The sequence below is a fragment of the Lampetra planeri genome, chromosome 49 (genome assembly GCF_965212315.1).
Source record: "Lampetra planeri chromosome 49, kcLamPlan1.2.h2, whole genome shotgun sequence".
NCBI lineage: Eukaryota > Metazoa > Chordata > Hyperoartia > Petromyzontiformes > Petromyzontidae > Lampetra > Lampetra planeri.
In genome coordinates, this window is record NC_136155.1 from 2,325,404 (window position 1) to 2,351,504 (window position 26,101).

The window sequence follows — 26,101 nt, forward strand, 5'->3', positions numbered from 1 at the left end:
ATGAAGGTCACCTTTGTCTATTAAATGGCGATGTTTACCCACCGCACCAGGCACTCATTTAAGGCTGAGTCAACCTAGGTGAGGCGCAGGACCGGTTCAGATAATCGTCACTGATATTGGCCGTGGGTGGGAATCGAACTTGGCTCGCCGGGTTCGTAGCGCAGCGCGCTCACTTCTGCGCCACCGCTCCCCACTCCACTTGGGAACCCAGTTATAATCAAAGGTGGCTGCAACCTGATTCTAACCTAGGACCTGATTCAAACCCAGGATCTCAAGCGGTCTTGAAGCCCTTTTGGGCGTGTTTCACTCATGACGACGCCTACACAGTTCACCGGCTGGTGCAATGCCCCTCGATAAGGATTCATATTCTGACCTTCTGAACTATAGAGGTTATCTTAGGTTCACAGCCTAGTCAAGTGTCCCGATAGGCTCCCGCCGGGACCAAATTCTTGTCTATGGCCCCAGTGTGATGTGCTTTCGCATATATACAACATATATACAACATATATACAACATATATACAACATATATACAACATGCCCATGTGCTGCGCAGAGCACGGTGAGGTCATGCATACCGTGACAATTACCGCAGCGGAAGTGTCGTTTCTTCATCAACTACTCATTTTCTAATTCACTTATTGTCACTTTCGGTGTAATAGAGTGTGAACATTCTCTTAACCGGTAACACCTGGGAATGCAAACCAATAGGATATCAATTGTAGTCCCACTGCATCCGTATGTTCTAGTCAAATCAGTCAAATGAAAGTCACAGTCAGTAGTCTTCTGCTCAAAAGAACATTGAGGTAGTGCCCATCTCCTGCCTTCAGCCCTGAGCCAGTGGTGAGAATTCCACATTCCTTTGACGGGGGCGAGTTTGTCCAGAGGACAACTACTGTTGACTTCCCTACACAGTGGTACCAAGTTTAGAGACCCAGGAGGGATGATGGGCTTCGTCAACTGACAAACTTCCAAGCTGCTCACTTGACTGCCGAGCCACGCGACGTCCAGGGATAGATCATAATGACGTGTACACAAACGCATTTGCCACACAATCATAACGCCCCTTTGTGACATTCACGAAAGCCTCACTAGGTGCGCGCATGATAAATGGATTCATTGGCTCATCACGTGACTTCAAACTAACCACATCACACTGCGGCCCCACACATCCGATGAGTGCGGTTAGCTACATACGGTACAAAAGAAGCTCACTATACATAGATACATAGACTCGCACAGAGACCCAAATACTCATCACACAGAGACCCATAGACTCATCACACAGAGACCCATAGACTCGCACAGAGACCCATAGACTCATCACACAGAGACCCATAGACTCATCACACAGAGACACATAGACTCGCACAGAGACCCATAGACTCATCACACAGAGACCCATCGACTCGCACAGAGACCCATAGACTCATCACGCAGAGACCCATAGACTCGCACAGAGACCAATAGACTCGCACAGAGACCCATAGACTCGCACAGAGACCCATAGACTCATCACACAGAGACCCATAGACTCGGACAGAGACCCATAGACTCATCACACAGAGACCCATAGACTCATCACACAGATACCTATAGACTCATCACACAGAGACCCATAGACCCGCACAGAGACCCATAGACTCATCACACAGGGACCCATAGACTCATCACACAAAGACCCATAGTTTGTTGTCCTTCCCCCACACCTCCGATTAGCGCAGTTGGCTCCGTATGATGCGAAGGAAGTTCAACGTACACACGTAAATACAAATGCCTCACTGAGTTGCAAGACTATTTTTCAGCAGTGTCCCGCTAATCGGATATTTGGTCAATCCCATTGACGAGTGTGTGACTTGCGGGATAAAACCAGAGTAGCTCTCAGAACTCTGCACAGATAGATTCAAGAATACAGTGGTGTCTCTCCAACAAAGACCTACAACAACACCGAACGTTCCCGTACAGTCTCACATCCAACTCACGAACCACGCTCAAAACTTGCTCGGCTTTCCGAGATCCGACGAGATTGGGCACTTCCAGGGTGATTTGGTCTCAGCCCCGTGATGGGTGTAATGGAACATCCAAGACGTTAACATTTTACAGCTGGCCTGTCGTGAGAATTGTTCACATCTGCACTCTGCTCAAAGCTTTAATCAAAGGAGGAGATGCTGGTGGTGTCACGATCACGCTCGCGGCCAACACCTCTCGACGGAGGACATGAGCACAATTCAAGAAAATGGCGAGATTCATGTTGAACCACCAACAGCACCGCCGCCACTGCCGCCACCGCCATGGCGATTGCCATTGTTGTTGTTGTTTTTTTTCCTGCTGTTGGCACACGGTTGTTTTTGGCCCGGATCGTCAGCTGCGCTTCGATGCATCCAGCAACAAAGGGCTGCTTTTTTGTTTCGGTGGCCACGTGGTGGTCAGCTTCAGCCAAACTGTGCGCCGACGGCGCAGCGGAAACTTTAGTAATTGCAGCGCCCCTAATTGCACCGGCAGAGAGAAGCCAGTGGGGCGACTGATCGTGGCCGCCAATGAGCTGTGATGGGCGACCCTTTCAATTCCACATGAAGAAAGTAAGAGCGAGCGATGGTCGCTAGCACCCGCCCGCCCACCCGCCAGCCCACCTGGGAACCACGTCCCTGAGTTCCACATTGCCTCGTGTGACGATTGATGCGTTGGTATCCCTTAAGTCCAGCGTGAAGAAGTATGGTTAAATAGCCCATGCAATCAATCGCGACGGAGGGATGCCCTCATCCAGCCGTGGATTGACAAGAGGACCGTACTTGTCAAACAAAACGAACAGGTCGCTGTGTGTCGGTATCATGGTCCAAATCAATATAATTCGAAAATTGCGATCATCGCCCCCTCCACTGGCCGGCGAATGGCCACCTGCAGGCCAGGGTGCTGAGTCACCTGGTGCCACACAGGGACAGATGCCACAGTGGGGTGAGGGGGGGGGGTGCGAGATGAGATGTGCGATCGAAGTTGCCCTGAGATACCGCGGCATAAGAACACTGCGATTCATGCCACCAAGCCAGCTGACTGCCGTGAGCGCCCTGCGGGGGCGGAGATCCGCCGTGCGCGTGCCCCTGCTCACCTGTGTAGGTGAGCATGGCGGTCTGGCTGTGCGTCCCGGCACGGTTCCTTGCCGTGCAGGTGTAGGAGCCGGCGTCGAGCCGCGCCGCTGCCCTGATGAGCAGCGTGCCATCCGACAGCACCGAGCGCCTGCGGAGAGCCAGCGGGCACGCACACACGCCCCACGGCTCACAATCCTGGGCCTCGCAGCTCAAAATCATGGGCCCCACGGCTCACAATTCCGGGCCCCACTGCTCACAATCCCGGGCCTCGCGGCTCGCAATGCGGGATCTGCAAGCTGCGATTTTTCACAGCTGGAACCTAGCGGGGATAACATCAGATTGGAGGTGGCGTTTTTTTCGTCCAGTTTATAATCAAAATCGGAAAACGTATTCATACTGGAGGAATCCGATGAGCTATAAAGCTCTTTTTTTCACAGATTTCTGGCTTCACCATGCAGTTGTTTACCATGGAGAGCCCCACTGAGTCTACAGAATCAGGAGGGCCTTACCAAGTTATCATAGAAGGGAGTGGCGATTCATACATGTTTCCAAATTAAACAATATGTGGTATAAGTTCGCAAATTTGGCATATTTGGACCAATGACGCCGTGAATTATGCCATAAGATCATCAAGATCCGCCGTGAAGCAGACGGTGCGCACTCTATGGTTTCCGTACATGCTGGAGGAATGTTAACCGGGGTGGCCTGCCGGATTCGAACGAAGAAACCTCTGTAGGGCCACTTCGCTGGCGCCACTGCCGGAACTCGTCGAGGAAAAGCGAGGGCTGGGGGGGGGGGCAGCTTCTGTAGCGTGAGGGCTGGGGGGGACCCCTCTCTCTACACCCAATCCATCTGCAGCAGAGGACAGCGACCCGGCGCGGCGCACCTGGGAGAGTCGACGACGTCGGCGTCCCCGTGCACCCACGTGACCGCCGGGGCCGGGTGTCCCGCCGCCCGGCATGCCACCCGCACCTCGGCGCCCGCCACGAACGTCTGGGAGGGAGGCGACACGGCCGCCCTGGGGAGGTCTGCGGAGCGGCCGGGGCAGTGCGGAGGAGAGGGGGTGCAGGGGGTTACCGGGGAGAATCGGCGCGCACCGACGCCGGGGAACCGGGCCGGTCCGGCGTGCGTCTCAGTATCCCAGTTATATAGGATAAAAAAAAAAATGTAACGACATTTTTTAGGAGGGTTGTGCCAAGTTTGTTCAGTAGGGGGCCATGTGTGTCAAATGTGTACCTGGTGCAATCCGTAAACATGCCCACTAGGGAGACAAAGGCGGCCGGGCGTGGTGTTGGCCATCCACCACCTCGTGTGCCATTCTGACCTTCATAGGTGCTCGCAAACACCATTTGCCCCAATGGTGTGTTAAGGCTACACGAGGGATCTTTGTCTTTGTTCTATTTAAGAAATTTGCAGGTAACTTCTGAAAATTGTGGTGTTTGACGAATAACGGTCACATTGTAAGGATTACTCTTTGGTTCTTTCGGTAAAGTCACGTAGGTATAAAATAAAATGAATCACGACGTTTCGGGCAGAAGACAAGCGTCTATCATCAGGTGGGAAAGCTGCTTATGTTCTACCTACTTGACTTTACCGAAAGAACCAAAGAGTATGGATTCCTGCAGTCACGAAAGCTTCAAATCAAGATTGTAAGGATTGTTTTGCTTTGGAAGAAACCAGAGGACCTGGACGAAACCTTTGCAGAACATTGGGAGAAGATACAACTTCTACACAGAAAGGGCACCCAAGCCGGGACTTCCCCGAAGCCCTTCTTGCCGTGCGAGGCACGAGAGACATTGCCGCCGCACCTCCCTGGTGCAACCCGAAGGTGGCGACGCCATCGCCGCGTGACCCTCACCTTCGAAGTGGAGCCACACGGACGCACTGCTGGCGCCGCCGCGGTTGGACGCGGTGCAGTCGTAGCGGCCGGCGTCCCCGCGCTGCGCGTCACGGATCTGCAGCGTCGCTCGTTTCCCCGCGCCGCTCTCCGGCGGCGGCGAGCGGCCGCGTCCGCCCAGGAGCGCCAGGGCGTCGACGGAGTGCGGCGGCGTTTCTGCGTGGGGAGTCGGATTGGCGAAGCCCTGCGGCTAGAACCGGAGGCATTCCCACCTGGGGTCTCTCTCCAAAAAGTCATATCCGGCCGTGCTGGCCGCGTCAAGCTACGAGGTGTACTGCCGGTGGTTGAGATTGCACGGGTTGGTGTGAGGAGTCACGTGACGAGCGTCGGTTGAGCGCTGGTCAGCGCGTGACGAGAGATGGGCCGACGCGGGGTGCTGCAAGCCGAGTTTGTTTATTACGCCGACGGTTACGACGTTCGTGGCCGCGCTTAAGGTCGATGTTAAAAGGTTTTGTTCCGAGACCATACCCGAGTGAGTTTACTGTACGAGTCGGTGAGGTGCCGTGGAGAGGAGAATCGAAGACACATTTCAGGTCCGTCTTTGATGGTCATGCCGATTGTTTAATTGGGTGAGGATTTGCGAATGGCTGCGGGATGATGACGATGATGACGACAATGATGACAATGATGATGATGACGACGATGTCAATGATGATGACGACAATGGTGATGACAATGATGATGACAATGATGATGAGGACAATGATGATGATGATGATGACGATGATGACAATGATGATGATGATGATGACAACGATGATGATGATGACAATAATGATGATGATGGTGACGACGACGACGACGATGATGATGATGATGATGATAACGAAGATGATAATGAGCGGTGGCAGCGTCATCGTCATGAACCTGCTCACCTCGATGTACCACGTGCCGTGTCCACGTCACGTTGTAGCTCACATCTTGGCCCCCGACGCGGCAAGCGAGCGTCGCCGTCTCGCCGGGAGCAACCGTCACGTTGCCGAGGGCCCGCACCTCCGGGGCCGGCTCTGCTCACCGCACAAGGGAGCCCGGCAAAACACAAAACAGCGATTGCTGCACGTTTGAATAGTTTTTGCGTCAAACCGGGACACGTTTGTCATGGCGAGGTGGGGGCCTCGCTTATAAACATTCGACGGAGTTTGCTTCAAGAAAGCCTGAGCAGCCTCGGGGAAACAGACAGCACTGAGAGTCCGGCAGCTAACCGGCTGCGCTGCCTACCAACCTCTCCTTCGTGGTTGTGTGTGTCGGCGTGAGTCTACAAAACGTCGACGAAGCGATTCCCTGCTCAAGTGAGCATTGAGGAGGTGTTCGTCTCCCTTTTACCAGTGGTGGAAATTCTACATTCCTATGGCGGGGGGGGGGGGGGGAAGTCTTCCCGTTGAACAACCACCGTTGATTTTCTCACAGCGGTGCCATTTCTACCGACCGTGGCGGGATTGATGGGGCTGCGTCAAACCCCCAGCCGGAATGCGCGACCCCGAAATATCGGGGCGCGCCAATCCCCATCCCCGTGTGCTCGAGATCACGAGCGGATTGTTTTGTCTGAGCGACTCTCGGAGGGAGGCAACACGGCCGCCCTGCGGAGGCGCGGGGGGGGGGGGGGTCGAGTCGCTGACCTGTGACCTGCAGGTAGGTGGCGGCGTGTCCGGCTCCCGCCTGGCTCACGGCCACGCACTCGTAGCGGCCCTCGTCGCGCGCCGTCGCCTCGCCGATCTCCCAGCTCGCGCTGCCGGACTCCCTGCACAAGCGGCAACGATAATAATTACACGGCGGAGTAGGGCACATTGGGGGCGTCCATTCGACACTCTTCGAGGCTCTCGCGGAGACACGAGGCTGCGCGGACACGCGGCCTGCGGTCATGTAAAATTAAGGGGGGCGGCGATTGCCACATCTGATATCTGATTCCAATCAAGAAATTTGTTACGTCATTTTGTCGAACAAGCAAATTTGGGCCGCGACGCCGGCACATGATGGCCGACACTCGTTTCGAACGGCATCGAGGAATCTTTTGTAACCGTCATCGCGACGGTGACGTCCGCTGTGAAATGTACGGTGCATCATACTCTGCGGTTAATACACCGGCAGCAGTAACCAGGGCTTCCTGCTGGGTTAAACAGGACGGCAAAAGCAGGGCGCATAGGCTGAGGAACATAGATGTACAGTACAACTGGACATCTCCGCACTGCCCACGACCAAGCCCCGCAGCGGCAGCCTCTACCATCTTGATTTGAATCTTGATTTGAAGCTTTCGTGACTGCAGGAATCCATACTCTTTGGTTTTTTCGGTAAAGTCACGTAGGTAGAAAAATAAAATAAACCAAATAATAATAAATCACGACGTTTCGATCGCAACACAAGCGGTCGTCCTCGGGCGAAAAAAATCATCCAGCAGTGGAACTGCTGAACCAGCGAGAGAGCTGTTACAACAAGGGGTTATATATGTTTGAGGGGGGGGAGGGGGTGTGTAGCCCAAGGACAAGCATATAAGCCTATACCATATAAGTACCGTCATACTTTAAAACGATTTGATGCAGCGACCTTCGCAAATATTTAAAAGAATCCGACATTAAGGGCTAGGTATTGCAAGGTCGCTGACCTTTTGCAGGCGATTGCTTTCACAGGCTGACATATGGAGACAGCGGTTTATGTGGACACGGGGGAGGAGGCTGCGTTGGGCTGTAAACTCTGAGCGTGGACGCAGCCACGAGCCAGCAACCGGCTTGGCTATCTCAGCGACGGCAGCAGCCGGTTCAAATGTGCTTCGGATAAACAAGTTGTCTGTAATAAAAGGTCCCAAATTTATCCCCGAGAGCCCCGTTGAGTCCCGAGACTCACTTTCGGCATGGCTGATTTGGTTTGAGGCTCGCCTGACTGCACCGTACTCTAAGTGAACTTTTGAATAAATGAAAGTCCGCATAAAAACATAAATACATGACCGAATTTATAAATCAATAGAGGCATTCGTGAATAAATTGTACGATGGCAGAAAGGATAAACATCATCGAATGACCGCATGGATAAATAAATTAGTGCAATTAAATCATTGAGTGAACAAATTAATGAACAACCGAATGAATAAATAAGCACCGAATGAATGAATAAAGGAATGAAATGACGGGGAGCCCTACTTGAGAAAGTTCTCCCGACCGAGTGGGGCTCCGTTGCGAGTGAAGCGCAGCGTGTAGGGGATGAGCGACTCCACGGAGCAGGTGATGGCGACCGCCTGCAGGTAGAACGCCGCCGTCCACTCGGCCATCCGCACACGCGGGAGATCTGTTCCACGCAGCACCGGCGGCGAGGTCAGGGAAGGGGTGGAGGGGGGGTCAGGGCAGCGCACATCACGCGGAACGGACGGCAGGCCGTGGGATGCGCAAGCGCGAGGATTTGTCCGTCGGCTCGAGCGGGCGAAACGGTGGCGGCCAGCAAGTTGAACGCTCGTGCCTGTCGCAATTTGTTTGGCCACGCCGGGTGGTGGAGGGGAAAGTAACGGCACGAATTTTGGTCCGGACCATTACGTGGCCAAACACAAAAAAATACGTCGTGAATCATAATGTTTGCTGCAAACTCAACGGCAATAACACCGTGGCCTTCATCAGGACAATCTAGAATCGGCGACGTCTTTGGGAAATGGCCGGTCTTCATAACGCACGTGGATTTTGAAGGTAATCAATGTACATTCGGCTTTGTAATGAAACAGGTTAAAGTGAACAGATGCTTGTGACCTGATGATCGTGTTCTTTTCGTTAGTGTGTTGCAAGCCAGTGACGTTTGGGTGACCTCTTTAAAAACCCTCAGCAGGACTCGAAGCAAATGTTATGCTCTGCGCGAATTGTCCAATGGAAGGCGTTAGCGCAGCACTTAGAATAACTCTGACATCCACGACTGCATGCGGTTCCGTGGTTGTGCCGCTGTACGTCTCCCCGGTGTGCGTTTGTGTCGTTCCGCGTGTCGTTCGTCACGATGTCCGATGCTTTGCTCTCACAGCACGTGAAGCATACGCAGATTTGATCAGTCGCTCATAGCCAAACATGCGGCCGATCGGATTAGTTCGCGTATTGACCATCGTGAGCAGTTGAACGTTCTGCAGCTCCTGAAGATGCCCGCAGTAGCATGCGGCGAAAAAATTGAAAGCAGAATTGCTCAGCACGTGGCCTAACCCGCAAGGCCTCACAGCCCTGAAACTCGCCGAGGTCTTTCCAGATACCGTAGATGAGCGAGGGCGGACCGGTGACTTAACCGGACTGTGACGTCGTGCGGTGCGCACCGGGCACGATGTTAGAGAAAGCCACGCTGGAGTATCGCTGGAAGGAGAATCCGGCCCGGTCGACGCCCGACACTCGCACAAAGAACTTCTCGGAGGGCGACACAAACTGCGCCACCCTCCAGATGCCCCAGGGCGCCGTGGCGGCCGGCGCGACGGGCAGGCCCTTGAGTGCGCGCCCGCACGGCGTCAGCAGCTCGACGCGCTCGGCGCGGCCCGGCACGCGCAGCCCCGTCACGTTGAGCAGCATGTGCGTCGGCAGGCCTGTGGTGGGGGAGGGGCACACGGTGCATGGGTCACTCACGCAGGAACCGCGACCAACCAACGGTGCTGCCAATTGCGCCTGGGAACCAACGTGGAGAGATGGATGGCTGAGATCAGCTCGTGCGCTCTGTGGATCTCTCCTTGCGCACCACTGACTCAGGCACCATCACCTTCACGCGTCTCTGTGCAGGGATGCCAGGAGTCGATCTCAAGTAAAGTGTCGGTACCTAGGACGGGCCGCCGCTCTGTGCGGCTGTAGTCATCGGTGGACGTGCGGGAAAAGCCGGCGTGGAAATCGATGGTGCTCAGCCCCGTGACGCGGACCGAGTGGCGCCCGGAGCTTGTGACCTGTAGACAAGAAAGAAAACCTAAAAATCTAACTCAAAGCAAAAGTGCAGCATGCCATGTAAACAAAACAAAAACTGGCTGGGAAATTCCACGTCTTGTTGCACAAAGAGTGCGAGCAGAGCTTGAGCGGGGGGATAGGGGATATGAACGATAGGGGATATGAACGATAGGGGATATGAACGACGGGATATGAACGATAGGCTCCGCTGGCTGTGAACGGAGCGCCAGTTCGGCTGCAGTTGTCATGGCCCTCTCATCACAGAAGGCATCCTCATTCACGTGGAGCCATCCCTGCCGGGGCCAGACTGCAGATCGCGATCAGAGCGTGCCCCACTGCACCTGCAGCTACATCGACGACGGTCATCAATTTCGCCGGCGTCCAACAACCGTGGTCTTTGTTCACCGTCACCGTCGCGATGACAGTTACAAATGCGCGCGTCTTTCACCTGCGGGTTCCAGTGGACCGTGCGTATCGTGCCGGGATTATTTCTCACAGAGATACACGTGGAGGAAAGCCACGCATCATCGGTGTGGTTAATAAACCGTGTATGTCAAAACTTCCACATGCCTCCCACGCTCAAAGGAAAGTTAATGGGCATCGCTGCGAGCCGCCATGGTTCATTTTCGACATTCCAATGGCAGGGGCCATTCGCTCCAAGGGTTGACAATTGGTAGCGTTCCACAAAGTGGTACTCATTTAATTCACCGCAGGAGAGATGATGGGCCAAGTCATTCCCCAACCAAGGATTTGAGCTCGCAACCGTCTGTGAGTCGAACGCTGTGCCACAACGCAACTCACATGCAGACTGGCTGAATATTAACGCAGCAGTGTAACTTTACATTTACGACAACAAACACAATAATAATAAGTTAGCCTTTCGTCAGCCCACTGCTGAGAGCTTAACACACTGTGGGGAGGCCTTAAACCAGCAAGTGGATTGACAAAGGGCTGTAAAAGAAGTAAAATATTTGCAAATAAATAATTCACAAAAGCGTCCGCAGACTTTTGCCAGTAGGGTTTCTGACTTGGATTTGTGGTCAATTCCTGATTGAACATTCAGAGTGAAATTTTACTTTAAATGGAGCTGAGGCTTCCAGTTATCGTTGCGCAGATTGAAAAAGAAAGCACAATCTGACATTTGCTAATCTGCAAGGGAAAGCGATTTTGTGAAATAACACAGAAGCATTGCCTGACCTCGTCACGTGCATGTGGGATGAATTACCTCATCACAGTAGCTGCGTCTGAGACCATCCTCTGGATTATGTCTCCCCCAAGCAATCATAACTCATGCCGAATGGAGATTCCAGGAGATGTGAAATCTGTAAATTCCTGGATGTAAGTTATGTTGAAAGTGGGTCCAAAAATTATATATATTTTTCATTTTGGCTTAAGTATTAAAAGGAAAGAAGGGCTTCATTTTCTTGGTTCTTTCGGTAAAGTCACGTAGAAGGGAAATAATAAAATAATACAAATAAAACATAATAAAATAATTCTCACGACCTGAGGACGGCTGCTTGCGTTGTAGCCGAAACGTCGTGACAATTATTTTATTATGTTTTATTTTTATTATTTTATTACTTCCCTTCTACGTGACTTAACCGAAAGAACCAAGAAGATGAATCCCTGCAGTCACGAAAGCTTTAAATCGAAATTTAAGGGCTTCATTGTTGAGAGATGCAAGCTTCGCGGAAGAATCGTGACACTTTTGCCCTTTAAAAAAGAATCACCTGCTGTTTTCTTTTTAAAATAAAATTCCACGCGAGGAATTTGAAACCCGTATATCTCTTCTTGACTGATTCCAGGAAGCCGCTCGGCGATTTACCCGAGAAAAGTGTCCTGGGGCACCGAACGAAGCACAGGATTCAAAATCCCCCCGATGTAATCTTGAGGAACTTCTAGAAAACAATCCGCCCTGATAAAAATGTACTTCTAGCTTTGAAGCTTTCGTGACTGCAAGGATTCATATTCTTAGGTTTTTTTCGGTAAAGTCACGTAGGTAAAACATTAAAATTAATAAAAGTAAAATAAAATAAAAATCACGACGTTTCGGAGGCAACACATGCTTCCGTCTTCAGGTGGAACCGTCACAGCCACGACAGCTGTATCAAGTAAAAAAAAAAGCTGTCGTGACTGTGACGGTTCCACCTGAAGACGGAAGCTTGTGTTGCCTCCGAAACGTCGTGATTTTTATTTTATTTTACTTTTATTAATTTTAATGTTTTACCTACGTGACTTTACCGAAAAAACCTAAAAATGTACTTATTACGCTGCGTGACAGATATCGTATGTAGTAGTACATTCAAAAGAGTAGATACGCCAAGTGATATTCGCGTGTGGATGTCTCACTAACATTTTCAAAAAAATAATTCACGTGATTTACGTTTTTTTTTTTTAAGAATATAAATGCAGGCAGTCATCCGTAAATCAAGAGGGCATTGGGATGTTTGACCAACTTACTTTTTCCTGGGTATGGGTAAAACTGTACAGCCCAGATAAAACCCACCTCTCAGCCCAAGCCTATACAACACAACGCGCTCCCAAGCACTCTCACATCCAAGCATGGACCGGCTTCAAGCCTGCTTAGTTTCCAAGATCCAACGACATTGGGCACATTCGGCACGTTTAGGCTCGTCGGTTCATTCAAGCGATGTTGGTACTTAACAAAGCGTGACCATCACAGCCAGCGACTCACGAGAGAAACGAGAGCTTTTAGTTGAACATATCCAACGGAGGCCAAGTAAATATGTGTAATATCATCCAGGGTTCCAACCAATGCTTCATAAGCATTTCCTGTAGATATATATATATTTTTTCCCCCTCATGTTTTTGTCAGATTGTATTTGCAAATATGCTGGCAAAAGGAGACAATGGCCAAAGCCTGATCCAATAGGCCTTCATCCAAAATCAAACACCCCACCGTCCCCCACACACAAAAATCCCAGTGGCACGAATCTTTACAAGTGCCTGTCAAAGTATCGCATTTGAGGAAACACTTCGTTGTTGGCACAGCGAGCAACACTTTGGGGAAGAGTTTGCGTGTGTGCCGATTACGTTCAGTGGTGGCGTTTATTTTTCACATAGAATTGGCATCGGATTTTTGGAGGGAAAGTTCACATTGGCATGGGCTCATGATAAAGTACGATGTTGTAAACTCCCATCACAATACAACAATAAAACCTATCTACACGATACTCGCAGTATTTGAAAACGCTTGCAATTGCCGCCTGATTGTGTGAAAAAAATCAATGACTTTCCTACGATTGAATTTGCAAGGTGCAACTGCAGTCAGTGTTTTGTTTTATTGTCTTTATTACGCTTGTTCTACCTAAGAAAGCTTAAAAAAATATTTCAGCCGGGTCCTGCCAAGTTTCCACAGCAGTGAGCAATGTTGCTGCTGCTGTGTGTGATCCCAATTGAGTAATTTCCAGGTACATTTTCAGAGTTGGGATGTTCGCCCAATACCGGTTGACATTGTTTTGTTTAGCTGCAGCAGAAAACTACGAGCACCCAGAGGAAAGCGATGGAGAACAGGGGGATAGCATACAAACCCCACATGGAAAGGACGCCCCCCCGAACAAGAAATTGAACCCAGGGACTCTAGCTGCGAGGCACAAGTGTTACCACTTTGCCAGCCTGTTGTCCGAAGGTTTGTGGCAATCTTTGGTGTCGTTTTCGCAAGGTTCAACATGGTTCGCATCGCTCAATTAGGAAACATCAACAAAGAAACGAGGAACAAAACACGTCAACGCAGCTGTCAGCTCCTCGGGAACATTTCCTGGGTCATTGCCGCGTCGCCGCCGTGATCCGAGGCAGATCGTGACCCCGTTTTGCCTCTAAAAACGCCGTGCCGCAGGCGATGCCCGCTCGCGTAGTGCCGCTCCCTCGGGAGTCCTGGTGGTTTCACTCTGGGGCTCAGCGACGCCCGCGCCACGGGGTCACGAAGCCGCCGGCCGCTTGAGCGGGAGAGGACGACCGGTCGGCCGGCAGTGGGGGCCCTGCCCTCTGGCGCCAGCGGAGGTCGTTGGCGCTCGCCGAGATGAACGAGTTGAGAGGCGACGGAAAGGCAAGACGAGTGGGTCGGTGCGCTACGAAATGATGAATGGCGTCTGGCACTTAGAGATGGAGTCTTATGTAGGGCGCAAAGCCTGGGACGGTGAAATGCAGTACAGTATACGGTGCATAAAATACGTTAATTACTGTGGCTGCTACAGATGTTGTGAAAACTGTTTCCAGTATTCCTCACCATGGTTATTGTTCCCATGAACTTCGCTAACTGATTCCTCCACCCTTGTTGAGGACTCGGTCTTTACCAGACACTGCCCACGGTATCCCGACTGTGTTTAACCACCACCATCATCATGCTGCAGGTCACAACACTAAATACCTCACCCACTCACTCACTCAATCCCTCACCCACTCACTCACTCACCCACCAACTCACTCACTCACTCACCCACTTACTCACTCACCCACCCACTCACTCACTCACTCGCCCACTCACCCACTCACCCACTCACTCACTCACTCACACACTCACCCACCCACTCACTCACCCACTCACCCACTCACCCACTCACTCACCCACTCCCCCACCCACTAACCGTACTGCAGGCCAGGTCACTTCTCTTTCTGCTTCTCCCTCAAGCTGCTCCACTTTGGAATTCCCTCCTACCGTCTATTTGCCCACGTTTCTGACAATGAACTTACTCTAATCAAGAAACATGTCAACTCTTTTCTATTGCACATCCCATCGTGCTGTTTGTTGCTGGCTGCATAGTGTTTTTGGCCTTTGGGCCTTGTGCTCAGCAACTCTAATGAATGAAAAAAAATGTACAGCTCAACTTAATGAAACACAAACACCCTCCAGCCTTATAAACTACCATGAGAGACTGCCAACTGGCAGAGCAAGTTCCATTACCAAAGGATCATCAAATCCGCCATAAGTGCCAAATCGTATTACAACTTACGATTCAACCTCGGTGGCTACCGACGTTCTGATTGGCGGCACGTAACAGTCCGCTAAAGTTTTCTGTCTCCGTGCAATAATAGAATCACTGAATGGGGGAATTTCCCTTTCAAAACCCCGCTGGCTTGTAAGACAACATGGTCTGAAGCTGACCCTTTTGCTCCCTTTGAACTGTGACCCTGGCTGAACCGTAGAGGCTGAGCCCAATGGGAAGCCTGCAAAGAAAATAGAGGGCCTCAAGATTAAAGGCCAAAGGTTAACGACTTCCTTCCGACATCGTGAACAACCGCAAAGGAGATCCTTGCTTTGTTATTTCCAGCTCAGAACTATTTTTTTTGCTGTCAAATTATCTTTTTTATTCAAACTAAACTTTGTAAAGCTACCTATGAACAAATGCACACACCTGGAGTCTTTTTCCTAAACAAATAAAACCTCTCAGTTTTCACAAGGAGTATTTTAAACATTCCTAATTGGAATGTTAGGCCAATTGCTTTATAGGAATTCATTTTATTTCATATTGTATGAAATTTAAAGCGACTTAAAAAGCAGCAGTGTGTATGCCTTGTATCCATGCCAACCAATAGACCATAGATTCAAATTTACAAATTACAGCATCTGCTTCGAGCATTACAATAAAAAAATAATAAAACATAAATGCAACTCTGCCACAATCCAGAATGCTACATATATTGCTATATTACATAAATTGCACCATCAAATTGACCCAATTATGCCATTTCACAGACATCGAGGAAGACTGAAAAATAACATTGAAAATGCTAACAGCCTCCATGAATTTCACAAAAAAAAATGTGTTTTTGATGACTGAACCAGCCCTGTCCGCTGTCCGCCCCCCATCTTTGCCATGCCACACTTACCGACGACTGACTGAGCATAGGGAGACCGATGTGTAGCAGTGGCCGACAGAGGGCTGTGCGTTATCGTTTTAAAAAATGTTTTACTACACTCGAAAGTAAAGGTGAGCTCAATCTCTGAGCAAAAAAAAAATGCAATCCATAACAGCGATTCTTTTTTTAGACAAGACGTAATAAATGGCTGACATCAAGTCGGGGGCCTGTGATCTAGCGCTCGTTTGCAGCGCAGACATCAGACGCCGCATTTAACAAGACGTATAATTACGTTGCCTTGCGCGCTTCAAAGGCTCTCCCTGTCCCCGAAGGAGGGAAATAGCAGACGAGCGGAGATGGCGCGAGCGTTTGAAGTCCACCGAGCGGGGCGGGATGAGTCTGACGGGGCGCACGTCACCCATCACGCCCGCCCCATCACGCGTCCGTCTCAGGCCACAGCGAGCGGAGAGGCAGGAGGAGATGGCTTTCGCAGGACGCGTTGTTATTAACGATGTGCCCCCGTGTGACGTCTCAGACTCTGTAACTCGAGCTTTGGAAAAGCGTGCACTGGTATGTGTGCACGCTGCCACAAATGAACTGTCCGGCCAAGAATAAAAAAGCATTAGCCTTTTCGTCTTCAAATGAGGAATTGGACAGCACTTATTTACACTGGCAACCATTGGTGAGTGGTGAAAATTCCACATTTCCACAGCGGAGGCCAGTTTAGTCATAGGATGGAAGCTTCATCTAACGTATGAGGTGGTGGGGTGGTAGAGGTGGGGTTGTGGAGGTGGGGTGGTGGTGGTAGAGTGGTGGAGTGGTGGTGGGGTGGTAGAGGTGGGGTTGTGGAGGTGGGGTGGTGGTAGTGGAGTGGTGGTAGTGGAGTGGTTGTGGGGTGGTTGGGTGGTGGTGGGGTGGTGGAGTGGTGGTTTAGTGGTGGTTTAGTGGTGGTGGGGTGGTAGGGTGGTGGTGGGGTGGTGGTGGAGTGGTGGTGGAGTGGTGGTGGTGGGGGGTGGTTTAGTAGTGGTGGTGTGGTAGTGGAGTGATGGTGGTAGGGTATTGGTGGAGTGGTGGTGAAGTAGTGGTTTAGTAGTGGTGGAGTAGTGGTTTAGTCGTGGTGGAGTGGTCGTGGAGTGGTGGTGGGGTGGTGTTGTTAGCCGGTTGGTGAGTGAGTGGCACCTTGATGGTCCAGAGCCCGGGCGTGGGTAGTTTGACGCTGACAATGAGCGCCGAGTTGGGTAGGTGCAGGAGCTCACTCAGTCCAGTTTCCTGCTTGATCTGCTTACCTATGGGGGGGGGGGGGGGGGGCACACGTGGATAAATGTAAAGACAAAGATCCCCCATGTAGCCTTATAGACTGTCGTGGCCACGTGCTGTTTTGCGAACATTAAGGGCTGGCACGGCGATCGATGGAGTGTCGTGAACAGCCCGCTCACTCCACCGCTTCGCCACCGTGCCGTATTCTTTCATTATCGTCACCAGCTTAACTCTACCAGCTCACGACATTCAGCTGCGAAACGACAACGAGGCTCCACAAAGGAGCCGTAGTATTGAAGTCTGCCACCTGCTTTAAGTGATAATCAGGGAGGAGCCCAAGCAGTAGCAGAGAAGGCCCTCCTCCCGCTCCTCACTCGTAAGAACTCACGGCACCCGGCGTCAACAGACATCGCCCGACTCCTTCTCCGCGGTAATAACGGGGCTTTGTCCACCCCCGCCCGCCTCCCTCCCTCCCGTCGTCAGCGCCGCCCGCAACCCCCCTTACCGCTCGGGTCCCAGAGTTCCACCTCGGGGGCTGCTCCGCTCAGAGACACGGTGACCTCCCGCAGGCTGGGGTCAAAGGGCACGGTCCAGGAGCGGTGGCCCGTCTCCTCGTGGTCGGTGGACAGGAGGTGAACCTTTGAGGCCTGCACGGCCTCTTCCACCCACTTGAGGACCTGCGGAAAGCGAAGCCGCGAGGAGGCGCGTCAACCCCCGGCGATCGTCCGCGAGACCACGGGGGAAGGTCAACCGGAGGGCAGGCGCGGCCGACACCGAGTGGGCCACCGGGAGGGCCGGCGCTCGGCCGACACGTGGTTTGGGGGTTTAATACGCAGTGGTAGTAGTAGTAGGAGGAGGCTTTCGCAACCAATATTATCCACAGTAAATGTTAGATCACGGTAAAATATAAATGTGTCGTTAACCCACCACCACCCGACACGGCCAATTAGTAAAGGGTTTGTCCCGTAAACAGAACGTGCCAGATTAGTTACTCGTTCAGCAACGCCGGTTGTGTGTTGGGAGAGTTAATGCACAACTTTACAATTTGAGGACGACGTTTCGCTGGTGACTAGAGCCAGCTTCATCAGGCGAAGTGCCAGAATTGTGAAGAAGCCCTTCCTGGTTTGGTCTTGCGGTGGGGCCCTGCACCACCAAACCTCCTTGTGGCTCTCCAACCAAGTTGAATAACTGCCCCAACCCCCCCCCCCCCCATACCACCCCCCCCCACGCCCCCCCACACACCCACACACACCCCCACACACCCCCCCCCCCCCACGATTCCCCTTGCTTTACTCAACAGCGCCATCACCGAGTTACGCTTTTTTTAAGTTTCAAGTTAATTTTGTTTGACCAGGGTGAGAACTCAAGAGACCAGGAGAGTCGAATTTGCAAGCTGTTTACTTTCCTCAAGATACATTAGCTTAAGGCTCCTTCTTGGGGATGTTTGGCATTTCCCCTCCCGCCCCCCCCCCCCCCCCAAAAATAGATCACGGGACTCAAATATTAAACCACATTGCCAGCGCGAGATTTCCATAATTACAAATTCCCCCATCGGCCGCTTATGTAAAGTGATTAAATTATTGCATAACGCGGGCATGGAGAGGCATAACGCGGGCATGGAGAGACATTCCGAGCCACAATGAATCACGTTCAAAGCGGGCTGGGGGGGGGGGCATCCACGCTGCCGCGGCACCAACAAAATTAATCCACGTTTCCACTCGGCCTAACTTAATTGCACGTGATTGCTGACATTTAGAATTAAGGGACGCGCAAATTGGCAAAAGGGGGGCATCCATGGATTCCTAATTAATCTTGGCAAGTTACTCACAGGGGGAGCGCCGCAAGTTGAACACGCTGGGATTGCCGCACGCGCCGTGGGGTTTGTGTGTATTTATTACTTATTAAATACCTATTTATTTATTGCTTACATACTCACACAGTTGTTGGGCACAGGCGGCCCAGAAGACCGCAACCTCTAACAGCACTGTCAAAGTTGTAATAGATAAAGAAAAAACCCAACACATATTTTTGCAACGAGTAAGGGGATTTTAAGAGCTAAGAAAAAATATTCTAGATTTGAAGCTTTCGTGACTGCTAGGATTCATATTCTTGGGTTTATTCGGTGAAGTCACGTAGGTAAAAAAATAAAATTAATACAGCAAGCGTGCTGTGACGGGTTCCACCTGAAGACGGAAGCTTGTGTTGCCTCCGAAACGTCGTGATTTTTTATTTTATTTTTATTTTACTTTTATTAATTTTAATTTTTTACCTACGTGACTTTAACGAAAAAACCTAAGAGCTAAGATAAAATATGATGGTGGGAATTATAAAGCGTGCACGAGAAAGAAGCAGACAGAGAAGTGTTGTGACCTGCAGTGTGGTGAGTGAGTGGATGAGTGAGTGAATTGATGGCATAATGATTGGGTGAACGAGGGATTAGGTTAGTGAGTGAGTGTGTGAATGAGTGAGCACAGTATGGATGAGCAGTGAAAAGCAATTGCAGGTACGATGCACGCGCATCAACTCTAAGCCGTATCCAATTTCAAACGGCTTCGTGTAATGGCCCAATTCACGTGGAATCCAAACTGTTGTGATTTTGATCATTCAGAGCAGGTGTAGGAGGAAGAGGTATCCTCTCTCGCTGCCTGGTATGTCTCCCGAGAAGCCCAGTACAGGTGGTTTAGGTTTCTCGGTAAATCCACACTTTGATATAACCATGATAAATCACACTACGGGTGAATCTTGATGAAGGGCAGGCCAATTGACTTGCATGGACCAGCGAGTCCCCGTGGGCGTGAGGACACCATGGCAGAAGACGGGTGGTTGGGAAAGCCTTTTTTTCTCACTTAAAATAGTTCACCTGGATTAGTCCGGCATCTCGTCTGATGAGGCATCACGTGAGATGGGGCATCACATGACATGGGGCATCACGCCAGTCACTGGTGGCCAGACCAAGACTGCTGACTCACTATATAACCCAGTATAATCATGGACAGCTGCCCTGTTCAAACCTCGAATCTCAACGGTGTTGGCTCAATGTTCTGACCTAAGAAACACCTGATCACCTCCCTCTCTGTGTTGTTGGTGTCTCGCGACGCCCCTGGATAGCATTGTGCTTCAACTCCAGGTTCCAGCACTAGGCAAGCTGGTTTGGGTTTTCCAAATTGTCAATTTCCAGGTGCAATTGGGGTCAAATTGCATTTATGCTAATACTGCCACACCACAGCTGGCTTCGAGCAGCTGGCATGCGCTATGTGGAAAATCCGTGTCAGATCACGACACACATGGAATTGGAGTTGACCTACACTTAACTTCCAGCACGTGTTCAGGATTAAAGTATACAACAGGCACAAGCTGGTACAAATTATATTTAAGAAGGTATTAAACAGTCGTCTTGTTCTGTGGATATGACTCGCCTCACCATAGGAATGAGGAATTACCACCACCGGCGCAGGGCTGTGAACAGCAGATAAGCATCGCCTCTGTTCCCATTTGAACAGAAAATCACTTCGACTTATTTATTATACCTAAAATGGAAACATTAACCCAATATGATGCATAATTATCCATCATTGTGAAATATCGTTTTGAATATTGAATAATTTAATTTGCAGACATTTCTCTCTCCAAAGGCCTCCCCACACCAAGTGAGTGGTGACCCAATGGTTAGCACACTACACTATGAACCTGGCGCCCAGAGTTCGATTCCCAGCCACAGCTGATATCAGTGGCACTAATCCTGGGCCCCCGATTTCACGGACCTGCACTGACGTGATTGTTCACGGTATATCACATTGTTGACCTAAATCGTCGGTACTTTTGCAATTCCATATTATCTTGTTATGACTGCAAGTATAGACTGTGGCAATTTACCGATAATTTGTTTATATGTGTCATTTCAGTTTCATGTTAAGCTAAATATAATTAGAGTTAATGTACATAAGTTGTGCCACGTGTTTATTTTTACCATGAATTGCCGCTGGAAAGAGTTTTCTTTGGGCTGTTTAAGGTCCTGGGAATTAAAACATTTACTAGTAACAGAAATTAACATACTGTATGAGGAAACGAACACACGAGACTGTCACGTGATAGCCAAAGCGACATTTTACATTGTCTGAAATGGATGAAACCCATCAAATCAAAACCAAATTTAACGTGGCAGGGCTTTTTTGGAGGCATTGGTGTGACCAGGCTGAGACTATCTCCGGGCTCCACCTGACCATTGGTGACCAGGTTGAGATCATGTCCGGGCTACACCTGATTATTGGTGATCTGGCTGAGATAATCTCCTGGCTACACCTGACCATTGGTGACCTGGCTGAGATAATCTCCTGGCTCCACCTGACCATCAGTGATCAGGTTGAGACCATCTCCGGGCTCCACCTGACCATTGGTGACCAGCTTGAGATCATCTCCTGGCTACACCTGACCATTGGTGACCAGCTTGAGATCATCTCCTGGCTACACCTGACCATTGGTGACCTGGCTGAGATAATCTCCTGGCTCCACCTGACCATCGGTGACCAGGTTAAGACCATCTCTGGGCTCCACCTGACCATTGGTGACCAGCTTGAGATCATCTCCTGGCTACACCTGACCATTGGTGACCTGGCTGAGATAATCTCCTGGCTCCACCTGACCATCGGTGACCAGGTTGAGACCATCTCCGGGCTCCACCTGACCATTGGTGACCAGCTTGAGATAATCTCCTGGCTACACCTGACCATTGGTGACCTGGCTGAGAAAATTTCCTGGCTCCACCTGACCATCGGTGACCAGGTTGAGACCATCTCCGGGCTCCACCTGACCATTGGTGACCAGCTTGAGATCATCTCCTGGCTACACCTGACCATTGGTGACCTGGCTGAGATAATCTCCTGGCTCCACCTGACCATCGGTGACCAGGTTGAGACCATCTCCGGGCTCCACCTGACCATTGGTGACCAGCTTGAGATCATCTCCTGGCTACACCTGACCATTGGTGACCTGGCTGAGATAATCTCCTGGCTCCACCTGACTATCGGTGACCAGGTTGAGACCATCTCCGGGCTCCACCTGACCATTGGTGACCAGCTTGAGATCATGTCCTGGCTACACCTGACCAATGGTGACCTGGCTGAGATAATCTCCTGGCTACACCTGACCAGTGGCGACCAGGTTGAGACTAGCCACACCTGGGGACCCAGTTTAATCACGGGCGCATGCCCAGAACTAAACTCAGGATCTCAGCAGCAGTGCCGGCTTAGTTCTCTGACCTTGAGCCACCACGTGGCCACCTTCCACCTTCATGTTGCTCACTTTGTTAATTTTGAAAATGTCCACGTGTTGGTCAGGTCTGAATGACCAACGTGGGAAGCGCAAATAAGTTTTATGCTATGCAGCTTGGATGTATATATCACGTGACTGACTGCACGTCAAGACGTTGTACAATAGCCTACCTGTCAATCCATACGGTTTATCCATAATAGAGGGTTTTTGGGTTGCGAAAGCCTACGTGTTAAACCATACGGTTTACCTGTATTCTTGTGCAAGGAAATTGAGTGTTTCTCCCTTGTGATGTGACTTTGTAGGATTAACTTTGAGATGTATAAGGGCACGGGGTGACCGACAATGTCTGAATTGCTCTGTAATACAGTAGGGGCACTGATAAGGGGTTGACAGGTATGGAATAGGTGGGGCATGAGGAGCAATTGTGGATGGGAGGGAGCGTGAGATCTGTCGTGACATCGGCCTAACCTTGCAGGAGGCCTAACCCTACAGTGCAGTGACACGTGGGCACCCCTCCGGTTGGCGCAAAGGGTCTTCATCGTTTGCGCATTTACAATGATGACGATGATGGAGCGAGTAATCCAGGTGCAGGTTACAGGGTGAGAACTAGAGGAGATTAAAGTATGGGAATGGTACAACAATACAACACAAAGACAGCAACAGTACACACAGCAGCAACACTTTTCATTTTCGTTAGAAAAGATTTCATGAACTAAAAAAAGTCTAAGTGACTTCCTGCTCAAACGGAGATTGGGGCAGTGCTTATCTCCTATTCTGAACCCTGAGCCAGTGGTGGAAATTCCTCATTCCCATGGCAGTGGTGAGTTTATCCATAAGACAACCAACTATTGACTTCCCCACAAAGTGGTTTGCAGTTGTATCGACCTCGGAGGGATGATGGGCCGAGACAACTCCCAGGCAGGATGTGAACTCACAACCCTCCGATTGCGAGCAGCTTGCTCTACCACTGAGCTGCCTGGCCAGTGAAACCCTCTGCACCATCGATGCCTCTGTAAACTGGCCGAGCTCCCTCGCTTTGTGCGCCTCCAGTCAACGTCAGCCACCGCCGCCACCGCCACCGCCGCCGCCACTGCCGCCACCGCCTCGCTCTCTCCCAGTCAGTCCCAGCTCGGCCGGCTCTTTGAGCCAAAGTGGCCCCAGCTGGTGGGGTCATTGACTCCAGTAACCGATCAATGCGTCGCCTATCCCTGCTGCGTGCTAAGGCCCCTCGGTGCCGAGTCTCGGGCAAATCCCCCAGGGAACCCGCCCCTGCTGCTTCAGGGTCTTGTTTTCCCAAACACGCCAGGCCTGCTGCTGCTGCTGCTGAAATGACGGTGCTACCATCTCCCTGACTGCCGGTGCCACACTCGATCGGCCAGAGTAGCCACCTCCAATCCTTGGGATCACCCCACCCCCTGCCTCTCTCTTTCCCACTTCCCCAACTCCCAATCTGGCAAAGCGACCCAGTTGATGGAGTTTGTTGCCCTGAGCGGGTCTTCTTGGAAGCTGTTTTTGTTACTCGGTGGCATTTTGCTGCAGGGGAAACCCCTAGCCCTCTACTCTCGCTTCCTCCTTCAGAAGCCTCCCCCCCCCCAACGCCTCTGCCGTGTACCCTTCCCTGAGCCCCAACTCCGTGGCACGTTAGCCGCGGGCGAGCGGTGCGCCCGGTGGGATTTGCACGGCCTCGCAGAGCGATATAACAGCGGGCGCTGATGATGGAGGGTGGAGGTTCAAGCTACGAGGCTCCATCTGGGGGCATTCGTACCCGGGCTTGTTAGACGATGATCAGGAAACCAGTTATCGTTTTCAGAGACGGTTCCAAAAGTCAGGAATCGGTAACTGAATTTCAGGAGGATGTTAATAACGAATGCACTGATTGACACGCATGGCCTGCCAATCAACTAGGCTGTGGTGAGCCCATGAATACTGTGAGTGGGCTTTGGCCAGGACGCACCATGGCTGGAATAGATGGTGGACAACGGCGGTTCAGGTGCAAGTGCTTGGTGCATCGCAATCTCGTGAGAGGGCAGTGGTGCTGCAGTGGGGGTGATCTTCATTCAACAGTGGATTGATCATAGCTGACGACATGATGATAAAAGGCCTACGTGTCTGCGATCACATGCTCAGCAGCATGAGTCTGCTCAATGCTCACAGACGGGGGTTGATCTTTACACATGTTTGGCTTTCCGTAAAGTCAGCGGGGCCTTTGCGCGGATAAATTTACAGGCGTGATCGCGAGACATAACTTACGGGCGCGCGCGCGCACACGGCGACGAGCTTGCCTCGCCGACCACGCGCGGCATTACCACGGCGAGCTTCGCAAAATCCCAAACACATTTGGCAGCCGCACGGAACGGAGAACAAATCCCAGCAGAACGTTTTGTCTTCGTCTGGAAATTTCCCAACCCCCACCCCCTTACGGGCGCGAGCTGCTGCCCGACAGTTGAACGCCACCGCCACCACCGCCGCTACCACCGCCGCTGTTGCTGTTTTCTTTTGGTCGCCGGTGTTTATGCGCGCGTGAAAATAAACACTTGCTCTGATTAACCGCTTCCCTGCTGATAATTGTGGGGGGCGCGCCAGGGTGGCGAGATGTTAACTGCCTTGCTTGGCATGCAGGAGGTCGTGGGTTCGATCCCAACCCTGACGCCTGCTGTGTATTTGAAGTTTGCGTGTCTGTCTCCCTGTGGCCGCGTGGATTTTTTTCTCCGGGTCCTCCGGTTTTTCCCTCCACATTCAAAATCAACGTCACGCGTTTAGAGTATTTGACTGCTATACATTTCTACGCGAATGGCAACTTTGTTGAGCCATCATTTGCGGCCAGGTCGCTTCTGAAAAAATAGCTGCATAAGTCAGTAGGGCCTTACCTGGTAAAATATTTAATAGTTTAAATAGTTGAATTGTGTATTTCTGCACGCGTAACGTTCGTGCATCGGTGCCCCCTGCACACAAACTCGAGCACAAAGTTACGTGTGCGAACATATTTGTAGCTCAAGCAATTGGCCAATCTGCGAAGGCCAAAACAAAACTTGAACAACGGTTAGCCCGAAGCTGCAACAAAGGAGACTATGCACGTGTTACAACACAAAGGTCCCGTCAATTTGCCCTGCTGATGGAACGGGTGCTGTTATTCTTTAATAAAACAGATTGCTCAACAACAAATCGCAAGAAACATCACGGTAACGTGGCAACCACAACACAAATCCAGTCTTGTAAATATTGAAAGCGGCGCTTCGCATTTGTATACCCAGTGAACTTGTGATTGAGTGTTCAATAAAAGGGTGGATGTTGAAAAAACATTACTATGTTGATGATGATGCTCATGATAATAATTGTAGCAAATGTGACTTGAAGCAACATTAAAGTTGTCCACAAGCGAGCCAAGGGGGATGCGAGTCTCATTATGAGTTATCTGGCATAGCCTAACAAAAACACTGTAGCGTTTAGGCAGTTTGGCACCCATGCTAACATGTGGTAAATCTTTAAGTTCCTTACAGGCAACGTGTCTTCGTGATTAAACGCGTTGTCACGCTTCGGAGAGACAAATAATTAATCGCCGTCGAGAAATTCCTCGGCGACTTTGCCGTGGCGTGTGGATCACCTGTTTAAACTGTTTGCACAACTCTGCACGATGATTACGCTCTGGGAATTCGTGTTGCTGGAACATCGGACCAAGGGCACCTCACAAGAACTACGCCATCCATTGACTGTGGGGCCCCGCGGTTGTGATGATGCACAGACCTCCGGTGCGTGCCAGGTCGTTCCGCGTGCCGGTCGGCAACGATGTCCGATGTTTCGCTCCAGTTTCTGAAGTGGCTATGAAATCCACGTTGTTTTTTTTTTGTCTCCATGAAATCCATTTTCACAGGTATTAGGAAGATGCCGGAGCACATCACGCGGTATAATCCT

General features: G+C 51.0%; 1 protein-coding gene across 1 annotated transcript in view; it reads right to left on the reverse strand.

Annotated features, from left to right (window-relative positions):
- The window catches only part of LOC144733963 (hemicentin-1-like), a 129,060-nt gene that overhangs the window by 80,944 nt on the left and 22,015 nt on the right, over positions 1–26,101 (reverse strand). The window contains exons 6-15 of the mRNA XM_078615992.1: positions 17,430–17,601; positions 16,847–16,953; positions 9,732–9,852; positions 9,244–9,504; positions 8,108–8,252; positions 6,596–6,717; positions 5,855–5,986; positions 4,941–5,135; positions 3,969–4,110; positions 3,103–3,230 (exon numbers count right to left, since the gene is read on the reverse strand). Coding sequence (XP_078472118.1) covers positions 3,103–3,230; positions 3,969–4,110; positions 4,941–5,135; positions 5,855–5,986; positions 6,596–6,717; positions 8,108–8,252; positions 9,244–9,504; positions 9,732–9,852; positions 16,847–16,953; positions 17,430–17,601 — 1,525 coding nt within the window. The remainder of the gene's footprint in view (positions 1–3,102; positions 3,231–3,968; positions 4,111–4,940; positions 5,136–5,854; positions 5,987–6,595; positions 6,718–8,107; positions 8,253–9,243; positions 9,505–9,731; positions 9,853–16,846; positions 16,954–17,429; positions 17,602–26,101) is intronic.